The sequence below is a fragment of the Arachis hypogaea genome, chromosome 11 (genome assembly GCF_003086295.3).
Source record: "Arachis hypogaea cultivar Tifrunner chromosome 11, arahy.Tifrunner.gnm2.J5K5, whole genome shotgun sequence".
NCBI lineage: Eukaryota > Viridiplantae > Streptophyta > Magnoliopsida > Fabales > Fabaceae > Arachis > Arachis hypogaea.
The window spans coordinates 130,976,743-130,997,463 of NC_092046.1; the positions used below are offsets into that span (position 1 = coordinate 130,976,743).

The 20,721-nt window shown below is 37.7% G+C and overlaps 1 protein-coding gene and 2 long non-coding RNA genes across 3 annotated transcripts; 2 read left to right on the forward strand and 1 right to left on the reverse strand.

Moving 5' to 3' along the window:
- Nucleotides 1–1,052: 1,052 nt before the first annotated feature.
- On the forward strand, nt 1,053–6,432 carry LOC112722635 (uncharacterized). Its single transcript, XR_003162762.3, has 4 exons — nt 1,053–1,310; nt 3,116–3,506; nt 3,614–3,823; nt 5,925–6,432. It is a non-coding gene; the product is annotated as an uncharacterized lncRNA (long non-coding RNA).
- A 717-nt stretch (nt 6,433–7,149) lies between these two features.
- Nucleotides 7,150–8,372, reverse strand: LOC140175974 (uncharacterized). Its single transcript, XR_011867099.1, has 2 exons — nt 7,854–8,372; nt 7,150–7,394 (listed from the first exon to the last, which is right to left on the reverse strand). It is a non-coding gene; the product is annotated as an uncharacterized lncRNA (long non-coding RNA).
- Nucleotides 8,373–11,042: 2,670 nt separating this feature from the next.
- On the forward strand, nt 11,043–12,742 carry LOC112721808 (uncharacterized). Its single transcript, XM_025772837.1, has 3 exons — nt 11,043–11,450; nt 11,646–12,073; nt 12,193–12,742. Exons 1-3 carry the CDS (start codon nt 11,043–11,045, stop codon nt 12,740–12,742), a joined length of 1,386 nt encoding a protein of 461 aa, XP_025628622.1.
- The last annotated feature ends 7,979 nt before the right edge of the window (nt 12,743–20,721 follow it).

Consider the following 20,721-nt stretch of genomic DNA (forward strand, 5'->3'; position numbering starts at 1 on the left):
GTTGCTAAGTAGTATATTTTTAATAATTGGCACATTGAGTGACTTGAATTTTTTTTTTTATTACTAATAATCAAATACATGTGTTAATTGCGTTTTTAACTTCTACTTAAAAAAAATTGGATCAAAATTCAATTTTTTAAATCACTTTTTAAAAATATACCTTTAACGTTGAGTATTTTTTGTTGCATTTTGAAATATTTTAAGGATATTTTAAAAAAAACGTAGTCATTTTCTTCAACGCTTTAATAGTTCATGACTATGAATCGGTGGTTTACTCATATCATTATTATTATTATTATGTATCATCATCATCATCATCGTTATTATTTTTAAAGTGTCTATTATTATTATTATTATTATTATTATTATTATTATTATTATTATTATTAGGATAATTTACTTATTTAAACTATTTAAATTCCAAAACTATCAAATTATCCTAAAAGCAAATTCTCTACAATTTTATTCTCTCACTTTTAACATAAATTGTGGCATTATCCTAAATTTTATTGGTTTAAAAAAAACTAACCTAATTCATGGTGAGGTATCAAGATTTATAGGAAGAAAAAATTGCAACATAAAACCTTACAAAATACTACGATGTCCTTTTTTGATATAAAAATTCTGCTACGACACAAAATAGCACTTATTATAATTTTAATAAAAAAATTAAAAAAATTATTTCTACACTCTTATCATAATTTGTACTTCTTCTTTTTATTTTGATTATATTCATTATTATTTTTTAAGTGTCCATTATTATCTCTATTATTATTATTATTATTATTATTATTATTATTATTATTATTATTTAAACACTAATACTAGTATTACTACACAGAATTTTTAAAAAGAAAAGTCTAGGGGCCAGCAATTTTAGTGTTTGCTGGTCAGCACTTAACCATCAAAATAAAAGTGAGTAATCTCCTAACATTAGATGTAATCTCACACCATTAAAAATACTATTAATGACCAATTAATAGTTACAAAACACCAAAATTACTGGCCCGCTAGCATTCCTCTTTTTAAAAACAATCTAATCTAACTACAGCGCCACGCTCCCTCAATCCCTTTCCATAATTATACACTCCTCACGTTCAGCCCTACCTCTCCTAGCCTTTCAGCCGTCGTCACAACGTTGTCTGTCGCAATTATCGCTGTGCTTTTCATTCGCATCTCTCGCAATCGTCGCAGCACCTTCCATTCGTAGCTCTCGTAGTCATCACAACACCTCTTGTTCGCAACGCCTTCCATCCAGCCGACCAGCCATCCAGCCCCACCGTTGTTGTCCGCGGAGTGTCCTATATTTGGTTAGTGATTGAGATTATTATTTTTTAATTAGATTTGATTCTGTTTATTATAATTTTTTATTATTGTTTTTTAATCGACATGGTAACCCAATTGATTCAATGTTCTGGTTCAAATTCATATTCGACGGTGACCTTGATTATATGTTGTGGGCCTTAATTTCTCAATTGATCATTAAAAAAATGTGAACTCATTAACACGGCCTACTTGATTTCTAAAATTTGCTACTGGTTTTGAATTCTCGATTTTATGGATTACGTGTGCTTTATGTATTATTGGGTTGTATTTGCTCTATGTATTATTGTGCTTTGAAGAAAGTCTAACAGAGTTAGTGATAAAAAATAACTTATCTGCCTATCATTCCACTTGCATCTATAAAATTATTTTTATATGAAGTGATATTGCTAAATAACTTGAAAACTTGATATTCAGTTTTTAACACGCCAAAATGAATAATGATTATACTTTATGCCCTATATGGTGGCATCTTGATAAAGTAAAGAGAAAACACTTCAAAAAACCTAATCCAATATATATAAAGGAGCTTAAATTTGAATAACCAACCCTTTAGTCTTTAATGTTAGGAATAAATTAACAAAATGATATTAAGTAATGGATGTTTTCTACTCATCAACTTGGTGCTTTGTTGCAAATCTGATGTATGTGTTGTGATTAACTTGAAACATTTTTTTTAATGTTGTTTGAATCTATTGCCATTGATGGTGTTGTTGTTGGAAAGAAGGTGATGTTGTTGCTTCTTGATAGGAATTTAAGATACCTAGGATAGGTCGTTTCGCAAAAACATCAAAATTAGAAGCAGTTTGTCAGCAACCTCAAACTGGAGCGTTTGCGGCTTCATTCTCCCACTACGCTTTTGTGAAGAAGCCGTTTCTAGCTTAAGGTCGTCATAAAGCTCTTGGAGGACATGCCCTGGAGTCCTTCTGCCACTAATTGTGTAGAAGACCTTTTGAATTAGGTTTTGTAACTCAATAGGATCGGGCGCACCCTCTCCTTCAGTAAGAATTAGTTGGTCCACTTCCCCCTGTGGTTGTTGACCATCTCCAGGGGCCGAGGAAGTTTTCCCCCGATTTAACCACTTTCCTATCCAGGAGCCACTCCACTCGGATGAGGTTGAGTGTTCGGGAGCATCCACTCAGCGCCTTACCGAAGAAGGCCCGACGTCCTCTCGGGGATCAGAGCTTCTTTTTCTCGAAGGTTCATAAAATAGCAATAGCTAATTTTTAATCATAGAGGCCATTGAAAAGAGTGTCGAGTCATCAGTCCCACAACCTAGTCTTTCAAAGAGAATAGGGGATTTTCCCACCACTAGAATGAGGGCAGGCCTCTCGGATGAAGTAAGAGCGCATTCCATGTCCAATTCTATTCCTGAAAACAGCCAAGCAAGGGATTCGTTCACAAGAGAAGATCCAATTCTTTCACACGGAAGGACTCTCTCTTATTGGCTTAGTCTTTTGAGTTACCTTATCCAGCAAATAGGGGCTATTGTCTAGCTCGAGCCATACAATGTGAAATCGCATTAACGATTCCAAGCTTTCATTTCGCACAACAGACCCTTGATGGGACGACCCTTCTCCAGGAGAAGGAGGAATTACATTATCCCCGGTCTCGGAGGACGAGCCCGGCTATGTGGAATAGGTAGGCGTTGGCTGGTTCACGTAATATATGTTATTAGTCAATTGGAATATTGAATTTCTAGAATTCGATTATTTAATCTATTTAGAATTCTATCTAATTTTAAAATTTTTCATTATTCTATCTAATATTAATATAACCTATTCTATGCCAGACGGGAACCTTTCTTAGCACTTAGATAGATGGTAGTGAAGAGCAGATGAACTAGACCAAATAGCTCGATGAAAAGGATAAAGCCAAAACTCTTGCTCTTATCCATAAGTGGCCGTAATCTTGTGACTCTCTAGTTCCCCCGCCCAATGGTGATGGTGTCCCTGCAGCTACATCTTTACGCCCATTCCATCCACCCCATAGCGAACTAAGGCCTGCTCTACAGACCTGCACAAATAGTGCATAGAACTCGGAGCCAGGCGATGAAGACTTGGACCCAGAGGAAAACGAGGTAGATTCTTTTAACCAACATATTGACAACCTCTTTGCTACATCTGAAGCTCAAAGGCGCCAAGGATGCAAGACTCCAAAATTTTGGAATGTTAATATCATCGGTAACAAATTTTGAATTTTTTATATTCAAAATGATTTAGACTCTATTTTTTTATTTTCTTGTATCTTGGCCACAATGGTTACATATATAAGGTTCTATTCTTTATAGATTCCGATGACACAATCAATCATGCTCGTTTAATTGTGAGGGAGGCTATGAAGCAGCCTAAAAGTAGAAAGATCATACTCAAGTTTAACAATAAACTGCAACCAATTGGAGATGAAGGTGGTCTATTGAGCGGCGTTCTTGGTTTGCTAGGTGCTGACGATGGTAAATTTTCTTTCTGTGAGAGAAGTTGGAGAAATATTAGCACCAAAGGTAAGGTTTATAATGATTATGTAAAGGTAAAATTTTATAGTGTTGTTGAATTAAATCTGCTTTATTTAACAATTACTAACAATTTGAACTTATCGTTGAAGGAAATTTTTCACTTTGATGAAGATAGTAAAAGAAGTATCAAGTGTACAATTTTGAAAATTATAGAAAAGTTCTGAAAGGATATAAGAAGCAGGTTGTATCATGAGTAAGGTTCCGAAAATCGAACCGATCATCAAACTGCTCTAACTACTGGTTTACTGGTTGATTGATCTAATTGGTTAACCGTTTCAACCGGAATAATTATTTTATAATAAAATATAAACAAACTACTAAAATATAACTATACTCTAATATAAACCTTAAAATGCCATCCAAATTAAAAGTACTACATCAACCACAATGTTACAATTTTATCTAAATACAAACTCAAAATTCAAAACAAAAGGCACAACCAAACATGAAAGGCCAACATCAAAGTTTGTTGTCAATCATTTACATCCACAAAAGGATTAAAACCCAAATTATTCTCTGCATATGTATTATTATCCCTAGATGCTTTTTAATTGATGCTATCATTTATACCTAAAAATTACCAGCAACCTAATAACAAGAAACAAAGACAATCTCAATTTCAAGAATCACAACAATAACAATTTAGCAAATGATCAAATTAACAATTTAGCAAGAACACAATAACCCAACAATCTCAAGGACAAAAATTCGATACACAATAACAACGATTTATAAAATTAATAATTACAGGAACCCAACAATCTCAAAAACAAGAATAGGTATACAAGAACAACAATTTACTGAATTTATCAAATTATCAAGAACAATACCTGAATAAAAAATTCAACAACCCAATAACAAAAAACAAGAATAATCTCAATCTCAATTTAGCAAATTAAAACACAGTAACCCAACAATTTAACAAATTAAAACACAACAACCCAATAATTTAGCAAAATAACAACTTAACAATATCAAGAATAGACAATCACAGTACAAACAAAAAGAATTAAGGACAACAGAACAACAACAACATAATAGAATCAACAAGAACATGATCAACAATCCTAAACCACATTAATAACAACAATAATTGAAGAAAAATCACAGTAATAACAACTTAACAATCCTAAACCAATTAAAACAATAATCACCGTAAAAATACCTTCTAGGGCACAGAGGTGAGGGAGTACGACTGAGGGATGGATGCAGCAGAACTGGAAAAGAGATGGCCTGGAGCTCCATGGAATTGGAGCCAAGAAACGAGGAGAACAACAAAATTGGAGCAAAGGAGGCTTAGACGAAGGAACAACAACCGTGCAATGGAGGAAGGACGCAAGACGAGCTCAGACAAGCGACACAAGATGAGCGTAGTGGGGATGACAACTTCAAGTAGATGCAACGATGGTGGTGGCACGACGGTGGTTGGGGCGGAGCAAAACTGCAGAAGAGAAAATTTTGCTTTGTTGAGGAAGTGAGGGTGGAAGGAGAGGTTGAGAATTGTGATTAGGAAAAAATAAGGGGTTCAAAGGTTTCTTATGGCGTCGTTTTCTCTTTCTTACAAAAGTCGATCAAGTCCCAATTCGGTTCAATCGACCGGTTCTTGGCCGGTTTAGCGATTTAAAAACGGTTTTGAGTTTGGCAGTTTTTGATGGTGAGCTGAACCGCATAAGTGTCGGGTTTGCGGTTGAATCCGTCTGACCGGCTGGTCCAGTCTAGTTTTCAGAACCATGATCATGAGTATTACGACTCAACAAAAATGCTTGAATAAAATATTGAGTAATGCCTACCGGGAATTGATAAAAAGCATTGGATAAAATTGGGTGGAATACGGTGATGGTATAAACTATATTGTTACAATCAAAACTACAAGAGAGAAAAGTTAGTAGAGGAGAGTTATGGAACTTAGTGCACAAACAAAGTAATGACTCCTATATATCCATGAAGAAGCTAAGGCCATTGTGTGTAATTACTATGTTGAGATTCTTTATGTTGTTTTCCGTTGGTTTTAATTAGAAAATTGTGTTGAAAGTCTATTCAATTATGCTCTAGCTCGTAATTGCTTATGTTTTCTTATTTATGTTTGTAGGAAAGAATTGTGGATATTGAACAACATGATGAGTCTTCTAGAGTGCTGTCTCAAAATGATTTGCTTGTTCAAACTCTCGGAATAGAGCACTGGGTAGTGTGCATGGCATGGGTTATGGACCGACTCCTAGTTAACTATTCGATCCAAATTCGTATCAGTTGGGAGATGAAGTTCAAATAGAGGAGACCCAAAGGATGCTGCTTGAATTACAGATAGAGGTGGCGACTGAGAAATTGAAATGAAAGGCGGTGGAAGATGTAGTAGCAGAGAAGATAAAGAAGCATGCAATGGAGAGTGCTTTGAGATATCTAATTTAACGGCATGTTGGAGAGCTACCACCAGACATCACTGCAGGATGAATTTCTTGGAGGGACAAAGCAAAAAATAGATATTAGAATTGGATGTTATTTTATTTGAAGTATACATTTTTTTAAAGTTGCCTATGTAACTCTTAACAAGAGATCTACTTTATTGATATTTTTATAATATATTAATTTGTTCGCAGTTATATTTTCATTAGTTTTCGCCATCAATTTAGATTTTTAGATGAAAAATAATAAGATTTGTAATATTAAAAAAAATCCAAAAAGCACCAAAAATATACCTAGAATATTAAAAAAAACTTTAATTATCCTGTTGGTCCTACAGTTTCACCGAATTTTTAATTAGGCCCTTATACTTTTTTTCTTTTCAATTGAGTCCCTACGCCATATTAAATTTTGTAACTAAGTCATTACCGTGACAAAAACGTTGAAATTAACGGAATATTCTGTTAGACTATACAGAATATCCAGTGAAGTGTTAGGCATATTCGCTTTGTTTAACAGAATATTCCGTTAATTCTAGCGTTTTAGTCATGACAGAAACTTAACTACAAAATATGATATGGTATAAGGACTTAATCGAAAAGAAAAAAAAGTATAGAGACCTAATTGAAAATCCATTGAAACTATAGGGACCGACAGAGTAATTAAAAAAAAAAAGCAACCATTTGGGCTGCAAATACAACATCTTTGTGGCATTTTAAACTGTATTTTCGGCGATTTGTGCGGTTTTGATAGCGGCGGTAACTGACTGCCGCAAATAAAATTGAAAAAAATTAATCGACTCAGATTGTGGTTGTTTGTGTCCGTTGGAAAACACCAGGCTAATCCTGTCTTGGCATATTGCAGCAGTTTTAAACTGCTACCAAATTATTTGACACAATATATTGGATTAATGGCAGTTATATGAACAATTATTAAAAATTATCACAAAACTAATCTCCACGCGACAAACCATGTTGGTTCACAAACTGCTGGAATGCGGTTATGCGACTGTTTAGAACCACCGTTATTGTCAAAATAAATCCCGGCACGTTTACTGTAATGCGGTAGAGATTGGCAATGTCTGTCAATGGCTATTGGCAAAGATTCGATGGCAGTTCAACCTTGGTTCAACCCAGCAGTAGTGGTGGTCTAGCAGTGATTACTAGTGATAATGAATTGTATTAATTGTTAAATAAATTAATTTGGATTTTATATAATTAATTTCAAACATAATAATTTATTTTAATTCAATTTATTTAAAAATCAATTTTAAAATATTTTATTCCAAACATATTATAAGAGATTTTATAGTAAGAAGAATCTCGATCAATCTATTTTCACTCAAGTTTATAAATATTTTTCTTCTAGTAATTAATTTTGCCACTTAAAATCATCATCGGTAAATGACAAACCCTTTAATATCATATATCTATAGACCTAAAATTAGATCTTGCAAAAAAAATTAACAATTTTACAAGATGTATCTGCTTGTACATCGTATTAATAAAAATCATCCATTCTCAAAATTACATATATGGAACACAAAACAAAACATAAAAGTAAATAAATAAATAAAATAGAAAAAGAGGTCAAAGCTACACAGTCGTTGATTATTAATTACCTAAAAACGAAGGCTTTGCCATAAAAGTTGGGTGTTTTTCACCAGCTACTATTACCAAAACATTAGGCTCAAGCTCATCTCGTATGCTCGATTCATCTTTAGAGTTGTCGTTTGTGTGACACTCGCAAAACGATTGTCGTTTGCGACATGGACAACAAACAAGGAAGAACAAGGACATCCCAATTACTCCAAAAATGAGTGCAAGGCCACCAAATAGGAATTGCACCGGCAAGTTACACTTCCATGCAAACAACCCATTATTATTAATGCCACTTGACGATGATGAACTCATCATGTATACTACTATTACTTTAATTATGGTTTCTTGCTAATATATAATTGTGTAATGGGGTTGTTTCCATTTTTATAGTGGTTATTTTATGTATGGAGATTTAGTTAGTAGTAGTATGTAGTATTCAAGAAGCTATTTGGGAGATTCTCTTTGTGTTATGTATTCTTTAAGGGGTGTTTTGTGAATAAATCAAATTTCAAAGATAGATCTATGCATGTGTGCAAAGAATAAATATGGGTATTTTTCTTCAATTTTACAAGTTGGGGGATGTGATGTTTGGCCTTAATGCATATCCAAGAGGCATCGAATCCCAATATTTTCTTTTAATTTTAGATCCCATTTTTTCTAAAATTATCCTATACAATATTATTGAGTAATTACTTGTATATTTTTTTATGTAAATTTAATAACTGAAATAAAATATATATTATATCAAGTAATTTATTTAAATATAATAAATTATTTCACGATTTTCGATTAATATTTTCATATGAAGAATTCTTCATATAATTAAGTATTTACCGTATTATTATTTTATTTGGAGAGAAATCCATGCACGGAAGAAGTGATGAAAATTTGAAATAGATACAATCTTTTCCCACTCTATAGTTGTATAGTCACATGGAGAATTTAGATTTATTAGGTGATTTCACCAAAACACTTGTCAATTTTGAGGACAAGTTATTCGTGCTTAAAGCTAAATAATAATAAAATATAAATCCATATAAAAGCTATACAACTCATTTCTTTTAATAGTTTTTTCTATCATACTTTAATTTTAGAACGTATAAATTAAAGTGATCTTTTTTATTAGAAGGTAGAAATTAGAACAAACATATTACTCCATAAGACTATGTTACTGTATTATATGTCAATGGTGATGATATATTGTACAAGATGGATGTTGATGATGTGGTTAAGCTTACTTCAGCAACGAATACAATATATTTATGTTGTTAAAATCGAATCAGATCGTTCGTTTTGACTAAAAAACTACTAAACCAAAAATTTGACCGATTTGATTCGTATAAAGAATAAAATCAATCAATTTCGTTGAAAATTATCAGTAACTTCACGAGTTAGTGCAGAACCGATCACGAGTTAGTACACGTAAAATACGCTCGTCTACGATAAACCAACGAGAAAAGATGCATCTCAGATGCACGCTAGACCTTATTGAACATATAAGTTTTATAAAGTATTCTCTTTTTATTGATATGCCTAAGGTAAAATTAACAAAGAATTTTTGGAATGATATGTATTGTGCATTGTTCAATAAACGAGACACGGAACTTTGGTTTATATTTATAACAGTTTTAATTAATTTGATTTATATTCATTTAATTTAATTTTAGTTTGTTTTTATTCTTTTTCAAATTAATCATATTTTTAATAATGTACAATTGATAAAATAAATAAAATACTTTTTATTAACCATCATAACATATTTTCTCTTTTTATGACTATGATATTTAATATTTAAAGTATATAATAGGTATAAACTAGTTAATAAATTATTAGAATTAAAAAATAATAGTTAATAAAATATAAAATAAAATAAAAAATTATTTATTATAAAAAAAATAATATATAATTTATATAATTATTTAATTATAATCTGTTTAACTAGTGATTTAGTAGTCTGATCAGTTTGATTACCAATTCGATTCTAATAATTAGGATTCTGATTAATTTTATATTTATTTTTGTATTAGTTATTTTTAAAATTTAAAATTTGATTATTCTTAAAATGTTAGTAAAAATATGTATTTTAAATTTTAATTTTAGATTTTTTATTATATTATATTTTTATTTACATAAAATCGGTTATATCGGTTCAACTAATAATTTATTAGTTGCATCAATAAACCAATAACATGACCGATTCGATCACTAATTTTGTTCTAACAACTATGATATTTATTACGTTAGCACTTTTTTTGAAAAGACATATTTTAACTTTTAAATTTTGCTAAAAGAATATTTAAGAACATTTAGACATAGAAAATCCCCTAATATCAACGAATACATGACGAAAATTAAAACTTTTGTACTTCCCGCACATTCCTTCTTGTTGCTTGTGATATATGCAATTCTAATTGCCACCCATGAACAAGTTACAAGTAACTACTTTCATGGAGTTAGTAATTACTAGATGCGGTGAAGGTTTTGTGTTCGATCATTATAGATTTATCTCTTTGTTTTATATCAGAAAAAATAATTGTTCTCCTAGGTTGAACTTCGTTGGCGCTTATCTTGAACGAGGGATGTTGAAAATAACTGCTAGAAACATAGTTCATTGGATGAAGATGTTGGACGGCAAAGTTTAATTGGACTTGTTTTTGAAAATGGAGATGGTAGACTTGATTTCTGTTACGGACCACCAGTCCAGCCCGACTAACCGTCGGATCAGGTCGCCACCTCTAACCCAGACCCAAACTCTCCTAAGGAAATTTTACGGGTCAGTTCTTGGTACCCGACCCGGCCGACGACCGACTTCACCACCTATGCAACCCCTCACTACGCCTAGCAAACCGGTCAGGTCGGTTTCTCCGGGGCCACGGCCCGCAGCCCCAACCCGAAGTTCAGGACGACCAGTCCCTCCCACGTGGACAAGGACAACTTACAGGTGTCCTGGCCAGTGGGCTAGGTCATCTTTGGGCCCGCCCAACGCAGTATATAAGGGGAGAGGTCAGCACTCCCCCCAAGGTACACATCACCTTTCCTAATCCGGCTATCATTTCGTACGGACATTGACTTGATCGTCGGAGTGTCCTTGCAGGTGGCCACCCTCTTCCAGAAGACTAAAATAGTACTTCCAGGGATACGTGATCATCCTGAGAACTGACCTAGCCATTCGGCAAGTCTTCCAGAAATCCGACCTCGCAGGAAGAATGATGGCATGGGCGATAGAGCTGTCTCAATATGACCTGCAATATGAACCCAGGCAGGCAATCAAAGCCCAAGCCATGGCACATTTCCTGGTAGAGGTTACAGGGGAGGCTCCCGACGTACTCAGCACACGGTGGAAGCTCCATGTTGACGGAGCATCTAACCAAACGTTCGGAGGGGCCGGGATCATTCTTGAAAACTCAGCAGGAGTAGCCTATGAACAATCAATCAAGTTCGACTTTCCAGTATCCAACAATCAGGCAGAGTACGAGGCCCTGTTAGGAGGGTTAATACTAGCCAAAGAGGTCGGAGCATCAAGGGTAGAAGTCAGTAGCGACTCCCAGATCGTTACCTCTCAGATAAACGGCAGCTACCAAGCCAGGGACGCACTACTACAAAATTACCTGAAAAAGGTAAAGGAACTATGCCAAAGCTTTGAAGAAGTCACAATTCAACACGTCTCTAGAGAAAAAAATGCCCGAGCCGACCTCCTCTCTAAACTAGCAAGCACCAAACATGGGACAGGAAACAGATCCTTAATCCAAGGACTAGCAACTGAACCTGCAATCGTCATGTGTGCAACCCAGATGCTAAACCCCTCCTCTTAGATAGATCCTATTTTCCGATACCTGGAGCATGGAGAAACACCCCCAGATGAGAAAGAAGCACAAGCTACCAAGAGGGAAGCCCCCAAATACGTAATCATACAAGGGCAGTTGTACAAGCGAGGGCTCCACCAACCCCTACTCAAATGCCTGCGCCCCGACCAGACGGACTACGTCCTAAGCGAAGTCCACGAGGGGTGTTGTGATCACCACATCGGGGGAAGATCGCTGGCAAGAAAGATCATCCGAGCAGGATACTACTGGCCCACAATGATGTCGGATGCCCAGGAGTTCATTAAAAAATGTAAAAAATGCCAACAAAATGCCAACTTCCACAAGGCACCACCCGAAGAACTCAACTTGATGATGGCCCCCCGACCTTTCGCCCAATGGGGATTCGACCTATTAGGACCATTTCCACCTGGGCCTGGGCAAGTGAAATACTTGATAGTAGCCATAGACTACTACACCAAATGGGTAGAAGCAGAACCACTGGCTAGCATATCTTCAGCGAATTGCCAAAAATTCATGTGGAGGCAGTAATCACCAGGTTCGGAATTCCAGAAACTGTCATATCGGATAACGGGACACAGTTCACCGACAAGAAGTTCAAAGGATTTCTAGCAGGATTAAAAATCAAACAAAGGTTCTCTTCAGTCGAACACCCCCAAACCAACGGCCAGGTGGAGGCAGCTAACAAAGTCATCCTAAAAGGGTTAAAGAAGCGACTTGAGGGAAAGAAGGGCTTATGGGCAGACGAGCTAGCTTCAGTACTATGGTCTTACAAGACCACCCCTCAATCATCTACCGGTGAAACCTCCTTCCGACTCACATACGGGTTCGACGCAGTCATCTCAGTCGAGGTTGGGGAACCGAGTCCAAGGGTACTCCTCGGAGGAGGAAGTGAAGCAATCGAAAAGGATCTGGTTGATGAGACAAGGCAAATGGCGCACCTGGCAGAAACAGCTATAAAGCAAAGGATAGCCCTAAGGTACAATGGCAAGGTGTTAAAAAGAAGCATGGGAGAAGGTGACTTGGTCTTACAACACAACGACATAGGGCTACCAACCCTAGGAGAAGGCAAGTTGGCCGCAAACTGAGAAGGTCCTTGCAGGGTAAGAGAGGTCCTCGGTAAAGGAGGATACAAGTTAGAGAAGTTTGACGGAAGCGAGGTCTCGAGAACATGGAACATGGCAAACCTGAGGAAGTTCTACTCATAGGAAGAAGCAACCACACGACTCGACGACCTCACCCCCCCCCCCTTTTTAAGTTTTTTTTTTACATTCCTCTTTTACTATCTTTTACTTAATTATGCATTACATTACTTCCTTGCTTCACAGTTCTAACAATGCGTCTATGATAAGTTTGTCTTTTCACAAGACTCACGTTGAAACAACAAAGCGACGAAAAATAACGAACGGTCGACCTAACGGGAACCCGGGACTGATCACCCCGGGAGCCAAAGGGACCCAAAGCAAAACGACTCAAAGTGACAAGCAACAAAAACGGTAAATACCATAAGAACGGTAAACCAAAAGGCCGCGACGGCCCGAGTAAGCAAAAGCAAATAACAATAAAGCCACGACGGTCCGAGTAAGCAGAAAAACAAAACAATAAAGGCAAAGCCACGACGGCCCAAGCAAGCAAGCAATAACTAAAAAAGCGGCCTAAATTAAGATAACAGTGCCAAAGTGTTCGTTACAACTAAAGGGCGCCTTAAAATAGGCCCCGGGATAAAAACATTACAAAATATAAAGGAAAACAAAGACTGAGAAGTATCCATCTCAAGACTTGAAGATATCAACAATCTTCCCGTCCTCAACCGTTTTTAGAGCCCCAACTTGAGAAAGATCGAGGTCGGGAGCCAGCACGGCCACCTGGAGCTTAATTCCCTCCTCGGTCAGCTTCACGGCCTCCCGAGCCCCCTTTGCAAGCTCCTTATTTTTCTTCTTCAAAGCAGCTATCTCTTGACGAGCAGTCTCTGCCGAGCTCTCCGCCAACTTCAGTTTTTCCTCTAGCTCCTTGGCCTTCTTCTCAGCAGCAGCAGCCTCACCACGAGCAGTGTTCAGATCTTTCATCAAGGCGAGGTCCCGATCCACCAGCCTGTTGATCTCCTTAGCATCCTCCTCAGCCTTCTTCTCCTACTCGAATTTTGTCTTCAGGGACTCCTCCCGAGATCTTGAGTCAGTCAGATCTTTTTGGGAGTCCCGAAGCTTCACTTCCATAGCATGATAATTTCCCAAGACAGGCTCCACCTTCTTGGCAATGGCTGCAGCTCGAAGAAGACTGCGGTAGATCCAGCTTGAAGAAGACTGCGGTAGATCCACCTCACCTGCCCGAAAAGGTCGACATCATGGAAAAACTCTTTGGTGCCAGGGAGCAACTGGGATTCAATGAAACCCCCAGCATTGAAGTTCTTCTCCATAACCGAGAGAGCCTTCCCGGAATCCCGTTTTCTCTTCTTAAGGTTGCTAACGACTTTCAAGTCATTGATAAACCGCTATTTTATGGTTTATCTTGTGCTTAATTGAGTGGATTTTATCAATCTTTACCCACTTATTCATACTAATTGCATGGTTTTACATTCTCCTTCCTAATTTTGTGCTATGATTGAAAACATGCTTCTTTGGACTTATATTTGCTAATATTAATTCTCTCTTATTACCATTCGATGCCTTGATATGTGTGTTAAGTGATTTCAGAGATTACAGGGCAGGAATGACTCAGAGGATGGAAAGGAAGCATGCAAAAGTGGAAGGAATGCAAGAAGTTGAAGAAGTTGCTAAGCTGTCCAGCCTGACCTCTTCGCACTCAAACGGTCATAACTTGAGCTATAGAGGTCCAAATGATGCGGTTCTAGTTGCGTTGGAAAGCTAAAGTCTGGGGCTTCGATTTGATATATAATTTGCCATAGCTGCCTCAATGTCAGGCGACCCAAACGCATGGATCACACGGACGCGTGACCTGGCAAAAATGCAATCCACGCAAACACGTGGACGATGCCTCTACGTCACTTTGCCGCGACTTAAACGTAACAGAATACGCTGGGGGCAATTTCTGGGCTGTTTTTGACCCTATTTTCGATCCAGAAAATATAGATTAGAGGCTATAAAGTGGGAGAATGCATCCATTCATTTACAGGTCTTCCATCATTCACTTTTTATAATTTTAGATGTAGTTTTTAGAGAGAGAGGTTCTCTTCTCTCTCTTAGGATTTAGTTTTAGGATTTAGGATTATTTCTTCTTCATCACAGGTTCAATGTTCCTTTAATTTATTTTTCTACTTTTATTTTATTACTTTAATTGATATTTATCTTTCCAATTTAGCTTATGCTACATTCATGTTATGATTTTCTTAATTAATGTTATTTGAGGTATTTCAGTTTATGATCGTTTTATTCTATTTATGAATGCTTTTAATTTAATTTAGATATTTTCTTCCTTTTGGCTTTGGTTAAGTAATTGGTAACACTTGAGTTGTCAAACTCAGCAGTGGTTGAAATTGGCAGATTACTAATTGATCTCGATCGCTCTAAAGCTAGTCTTCCCACGGGGATTGACTAGGACTTGAGGATCAAGCTAATTAGTCCACTTGACTTAACTAAGTGGGATTAAAACCCAATTCTCATCACACCTGATAAGGATAACTAGGATAGAAATTCCAAATTCTAATACCTTGCCAAGAGATTTTATTATTATTAATTTGTTTTTCTTGTCATTTAAATTACTTGCTCCTTATTTCAAAAACCCCCAATTTACAAAACTCATAACCAATAATAAGAACATACCTCCCTGCAATTCCTTGAGAAGACGACCCAAGGTTTAAATACTTCGGTTATCAATTTTAAAGGGGTTTGTTACTTGTGACAACCAAAACGTTTGTAAGAAAGGACTTTTGTTGGTTTAGAAGCTATACTTGCAATGGGAATTTATTCTGAATTCTAGACCACGCAAAAGTTTCTCTCTTCAGTCATCGTCACCAAACCTCAGATCCAGATCCTCCTCTTCAAAAGGAGAATCCGCCTCCACACGCGGATTCCCCGAGGTGTTCTCAAGGGGAACCTCTTTCTCCGGCTGCCCCTGGTCGGCTCCGTCCACCCGACCACTACCCTCCCCGGCATCCTCCCAATCTTGACTCGCCGTAGGGGTCGCCGACGAGTCCTCGCCACCCTCGCCATCCCCTTGGATGAGGTTCATCAAGTCAGCCAAGGTTTTTCTCCCACCAGCCATGGAAACTACAAAGAAAGAGAAAGCAAAGGTATGAATAATAGAAGAGCAAAACACTAAAAACACAAAAAAGAAAAAAACTCACCAACGTACGACCGACCGGCCTTCCGGTCCCCCATAACCATGCGAGGATTAAGGTTTTTCTCGCCAAAAATAGCCAACAAAATGTCGGTGATGTTGCGATCTTCCGAACTCAACCAGTCATAAGAGATTTTTATCAAATAATCGGATCCTGCGCCGAAACTCCAGTAAGTCGGGATCCGCCTTTCTTCCTCGGCAGTAAGCCAGAAGGGTTGATGACCCTCGATTGGCGTAACTTTGAAGAAAGTAGACTTGAAGCCATGGAAAGAGTCCTCAAAAAGGCCAAAGATCCTGCGACCTTACTGGGCCCTGAAGGACATATACCCCTTCTTCGCCTTCCCATGACGAGAAGGATTCGTAAGAAGAAAGAGGTAGAGGAAGACGTTTACAGAGGTTGAAAGCTCTAGATATTCACAAACCATATCAAAATACCGGATGACAGCCCAGCTGTTCGGGTGCAGTTGCGACGGAGCTACATCGCAACGGTTCAGCAAACCCATAACAAAGGGGGAGAAGGGTAGGCGAACCCCCAAGGTCGTGAACATGGGTTCATAAACCCACAACCAAATAATAACCTGAGGAGCCACCAAGTTCTTCTGGCAAACGCGCTCCCGATTAGCAGGGACATAAACTTGGTAAAATGCCTCCTCGGGACCTCCCCCACAGAAGAGCCCCGACTGGCACAAATCCTGGAGGCTCTCCTTTGTGACCTTGGAAGGGGTGTCCTTCATGTCGGAAGAGACCCAGGCATAATGATCGATGAAATCGACTAGCGGCCGCTGAGCCTGGTTAGGGAGAACGAGGCGCTCATCCATACCTACAGCGGGGGCACCACCTAGTTAGAACGGATGGTCAGAAACCCGTAAAATATTAAAACCAATTACAAACCAAAACCACCCCCCAAGACATCCCTATGCTAAACCGGAATTTAAACTAAACCCAGAAAAACCCAGTGGCGCCCCCTCTAAAGGAAGAAACAACGAGAAGCAAAAAAGAAACCTAGGCATGCACAGGAAACGCACAAAGATACCAAGGGAAACCAGAAAAAGGAAGAAAGAAGAAAAACTATAACAACTTACCAGGGAAATGCAGAATCTGGAAAGGATAAAGGAAAATCCAAAAGGGCAAAGCAGCAGCAAGAGCAGAAATGGAAACGGAAGCAGCGGCAGTTCGAGAAAATAGAGGGAGAAGAAGAAGAAAATGGGTGTTCCGAAGGTTACCTGAAACTGTAGGTCGATCTCGAACGAGATCTTTTGTGCTGGTCGGAGCTGACATGTTCGGCTGGTGGATGGCGGCCGGAGCTGCCGTGTCCGACTTGTTGGACTTGGTGGCGGTGCTAATCCTTCATCACCGGAGGGTGGTGGTACCTGCAAGGGACTCTGATGCTTAAGTTAGCAAGGGTATTAAGCAGGTTTTTAGTAGAATCAGAGTATGAGTTATACCTGGGTGCTCCAGTGTATTTATAATGGTGTGGAGTGACCTTCTTAGATAAGATAAGTTAGTTATTTTATCTTATCTTATCTTATCTTATCTTATCTTTGAGTGAGGTCATCTTATCTTCAAGGGAACTGCCCTTATCTCTATAGGCTTGGGCTTCCTTTGAATTTGGGTTGTGTTCCTCTATTCGGGCCCTTTATTGGGCTTTCCTGGCAATTTGGCCGAGCTCTTTGAGAAGAGGTCGGATAGTCTGACCTGAAGAGGTCGGTCGCCTTGTCGCTAAACATCCCGGGTCGGATAGCTCGACCCAGGGTATGAACAGTGCTCCTGCTCGAGCTCGGTCTTTCTTTTGAGGTCGAGTCTTAGTTTTAGGACTTCGATCCTTCTCCGGTGAAGCCAAACTCGAGCATTTTGTCGATTTTGCTGAAGCTTTTTTAATGTAAAGCGTTTTCTCCTTCGCGCGCTTTTAACCCTTTTGTCTTTGGAAATGTGTGAGGGTTTAATACCCTCATTGATTGATTTTTAATGCTCCGTTTCTCTTGCTTCTTTTATTTTGAACTTTAGGCATACAAAACGGTTTTTTCTCTTTTCTATAACTTCCCCCTTTTTCTCTCTTTCTTTTTGCTTTGCCTGAAACTTTGCACATTCGCGTTTTTCCTCGTGACGCTGTTTGGTGATTTGTTGGTGCTTTGTTTGAAGGGCAATTTCACTCCTCCATCTTTCAACTTCTTCAGAGCTTTTCTTCTTTCAGGTTGGCTTCTTCGTTCCTTTCGTAAAATCAAAATTTTTGCTTGAGTGCATTGTTGAAAAGCTTGAACCTTTTCGTGCTTTTGCGCCTGCCTGTGACATATCTTTCTGGCTTTCTTTCGACCTTATGTATACTTTTTGGTATTTTTGATGATTAGGGCTTATCTTTCTGGCTTTGCATGTTTGTTGCTTACTGTTTGATTTTGTGGCTTTTGTGAGATACTGGCTTGTTCGTTTTTGGAAAAGGTTGCGTCTTTGGTGATTTTCCTTGGTATATTTTATTGCTTGATAGTTTTTGTAGACTGAGACTGTAGTTGCGAGGTGGTTTTAACGATCCTTTTTTCTCTTCGGAGTGTTGATTGAGAGAAAATTTTCTTCTGTTGTGATAGCTTTGTAGAGAATGATGATATTCTTGGCGATCTTGCTTTGATTTGTGTCTTTTGCTTAGAGTCTTTTGCTTTGTGTCATTGCCTCCAAAAGATGCCCCTGGACCTTGGTGTGTGTCTTGGGGCTTTCCTTTTACTGTTTGTATTGCTCTGGATCATGTTTGTCCGAGTTGTTTTGATATCTCCCGAGTTATTTTTTGGTGAGTAATCCATTTTCCTTTTTTGCTTGTAGGACTAGTTGGCCATGTCTACCCGTAAAAATATTATAGAGACATCTTCTAAGGTTTCTGAGGGGATGTCCGACTGGTTGGACTCCCTTGTGTTAATGTGTGTTTCCGTGGTGAATGCTGAGTTTTGTGTGGAGCTTAGGAAACATCACAGGATTTGTAGTAATCGGGAGCAGGAGAAAAATTATGAGCTAGTAGCACCTGATTCTGATGAGAGGGTCTGTTTCCCGACTTCCGTCCAGGGGGAACGTCCTTTTTTTTATGCCTAAGAATATTTCTTTAGTCAAATAAACATTACCTTTCCCTTTACTCCCTTTGAAACTAATTTGTTGTGGTCATGCAATGTGTCTCCATCCCAACTTCATCCGAATTCATGGGGTTTTGTTAAGATTTTCCAGTTGTTGTGTCAGGAATTGGATGTTAAGCCTTCTCAAACTCTCTTGCTTTACCTTTTCGTTTTGACCAAGCCTGGGATTTCTGCCAAAAAGAAAGCTTCCTGGGTTTCTTTTCGGTCTGCCCAAGGAAAGAAAGTTTTTTCGATGTATGATGAGTCTTTTAGGGACTTCAAGAATTATTTCTTTAAGGTTTGAGCTATTGAAGGAGCTCGTCCCTTTTTTCTGGATGAGAACGACGAGCCCGCTTTTCCTTTAGAGTGGCAAAAGAATGTTGTAGTGTCGAGGTATACGTGGAAGATGTTGGATGAGGTCGAACAGGCCTTTGTTAATGTGTTGGAGGAGAACTGGGGACAGCCTCCCTATCTTGACACAAAAAGGTTTTTAGGGGATCCTTCGCTTCTTCGAGCTGAGCTGGGTAGTGGTTGTCTTATCTTGTTTTCATTTTGTTTCCTTTTTGTCGAGCTTTGTTTTTTCTCTCAATTTGTAATAATCTTTGTGTTTTTTCCAGAGATGGTGAAAAACAATGAATCTATGAAGGCCTTTAAGAAGGCGAGGAAAGCTACTGTAGCTCAGAACATCTCGGCCAAGATGGCTAGGGAGGGGTCCTCTAAGGTTCAGTCGAAGCCATCCGTACCGAGCTCTCCTGGACCGAGGAGGATGATCCCTACTCCTCGGGTTCGTTTGTTTGATCCTTGAAGAACTGAAGATTGATGGTTTAGAGGTTATAGTAAACTCTTATTGCAAGTATAGTTACTAAACCAAGCAATCAACCTTTCTTACAAAAGTTTTGGTTGTCACAAGTAACAAACCCCTTTTTAAAATTGATAACCGAGTATTTAAACCTCGGGTCGTCTTCTCAAGGAATTGCAGGGAGGTATGTTCTTATTATTGGTTATGAATCTTGTAAATTAGGGGTTTTAGAAAGTAAGGAAGCAGTATGTTGAGTGATAAGAAAAATAAAATAATAATAATAAAATAAACTCTTGGCAAGGTATGAAAATCAGAATTCCTATCCTAGTTATCCTTATCAATTGTGATGAGAATTGGATTTTTCTCCCACTTTATTAACCTCTAACTATGAAGGTAAGTTAAGTGGATGAATTAATTTTGATTCCTCAGGTCCTAGTCTTTCCTTGGGAAAGGCTAGAGTTATTAGAACTTGAATTAATGAAATGAAGAAATCCAATTTTCAATCAACAATGAGTTTGATAACTCAAGTGTCTCCAATGACTCAACCAAATCCAAAAGAGAAAAAAGTCTACTTGAATGAAAATAATTTGGATAAACAAAGAACATTAATAAATTAAAGAGAGCAATCATAAGTTTGAAATACCTCAAATTATATTAAATAAAGAAATCAATTCTAACATGGATATTCATAAATTAAATTGAGAAAGTAAATAAAAAGAACATTGAACCTGGAATTGAGAGTCACTCCTAAAACTAAGAGAAATCCTAAATCCTAATCCTAAGAGAGAGGAGAGAACCTCTCTTCTAAAAACTACATCTAAATCCTAAAATTGTGAATATGAAAGCATGTCTATGAATGGATGCATTCCCCCACTTTATAGCCTCTAAT

Bases quoted from the DNA above. Each gene is read 5' to 3' on its own strand.
- LOC112721808 (XM_025772837.1), top strand. From the start codon at position 11,043: ATGGCATGGGCGATAGAGCTGTCTCAATATGACCTGCAATATGAACCC. The intron at 11,451-11,645 runs GTAAAGGAACTA...CCCTCCTCTTAG, and splicing joins TACAAAATTACCTGAAAAAG to ATAGATCCTATTTTCCGATA. The intron at 12,074-12,192 runs GCAAGTGAAATA...AGTAATCACCAG, and splicing joins CCATTTCCACCTGGGCCTGG to GTTCGGAATTCCAGAAACTG.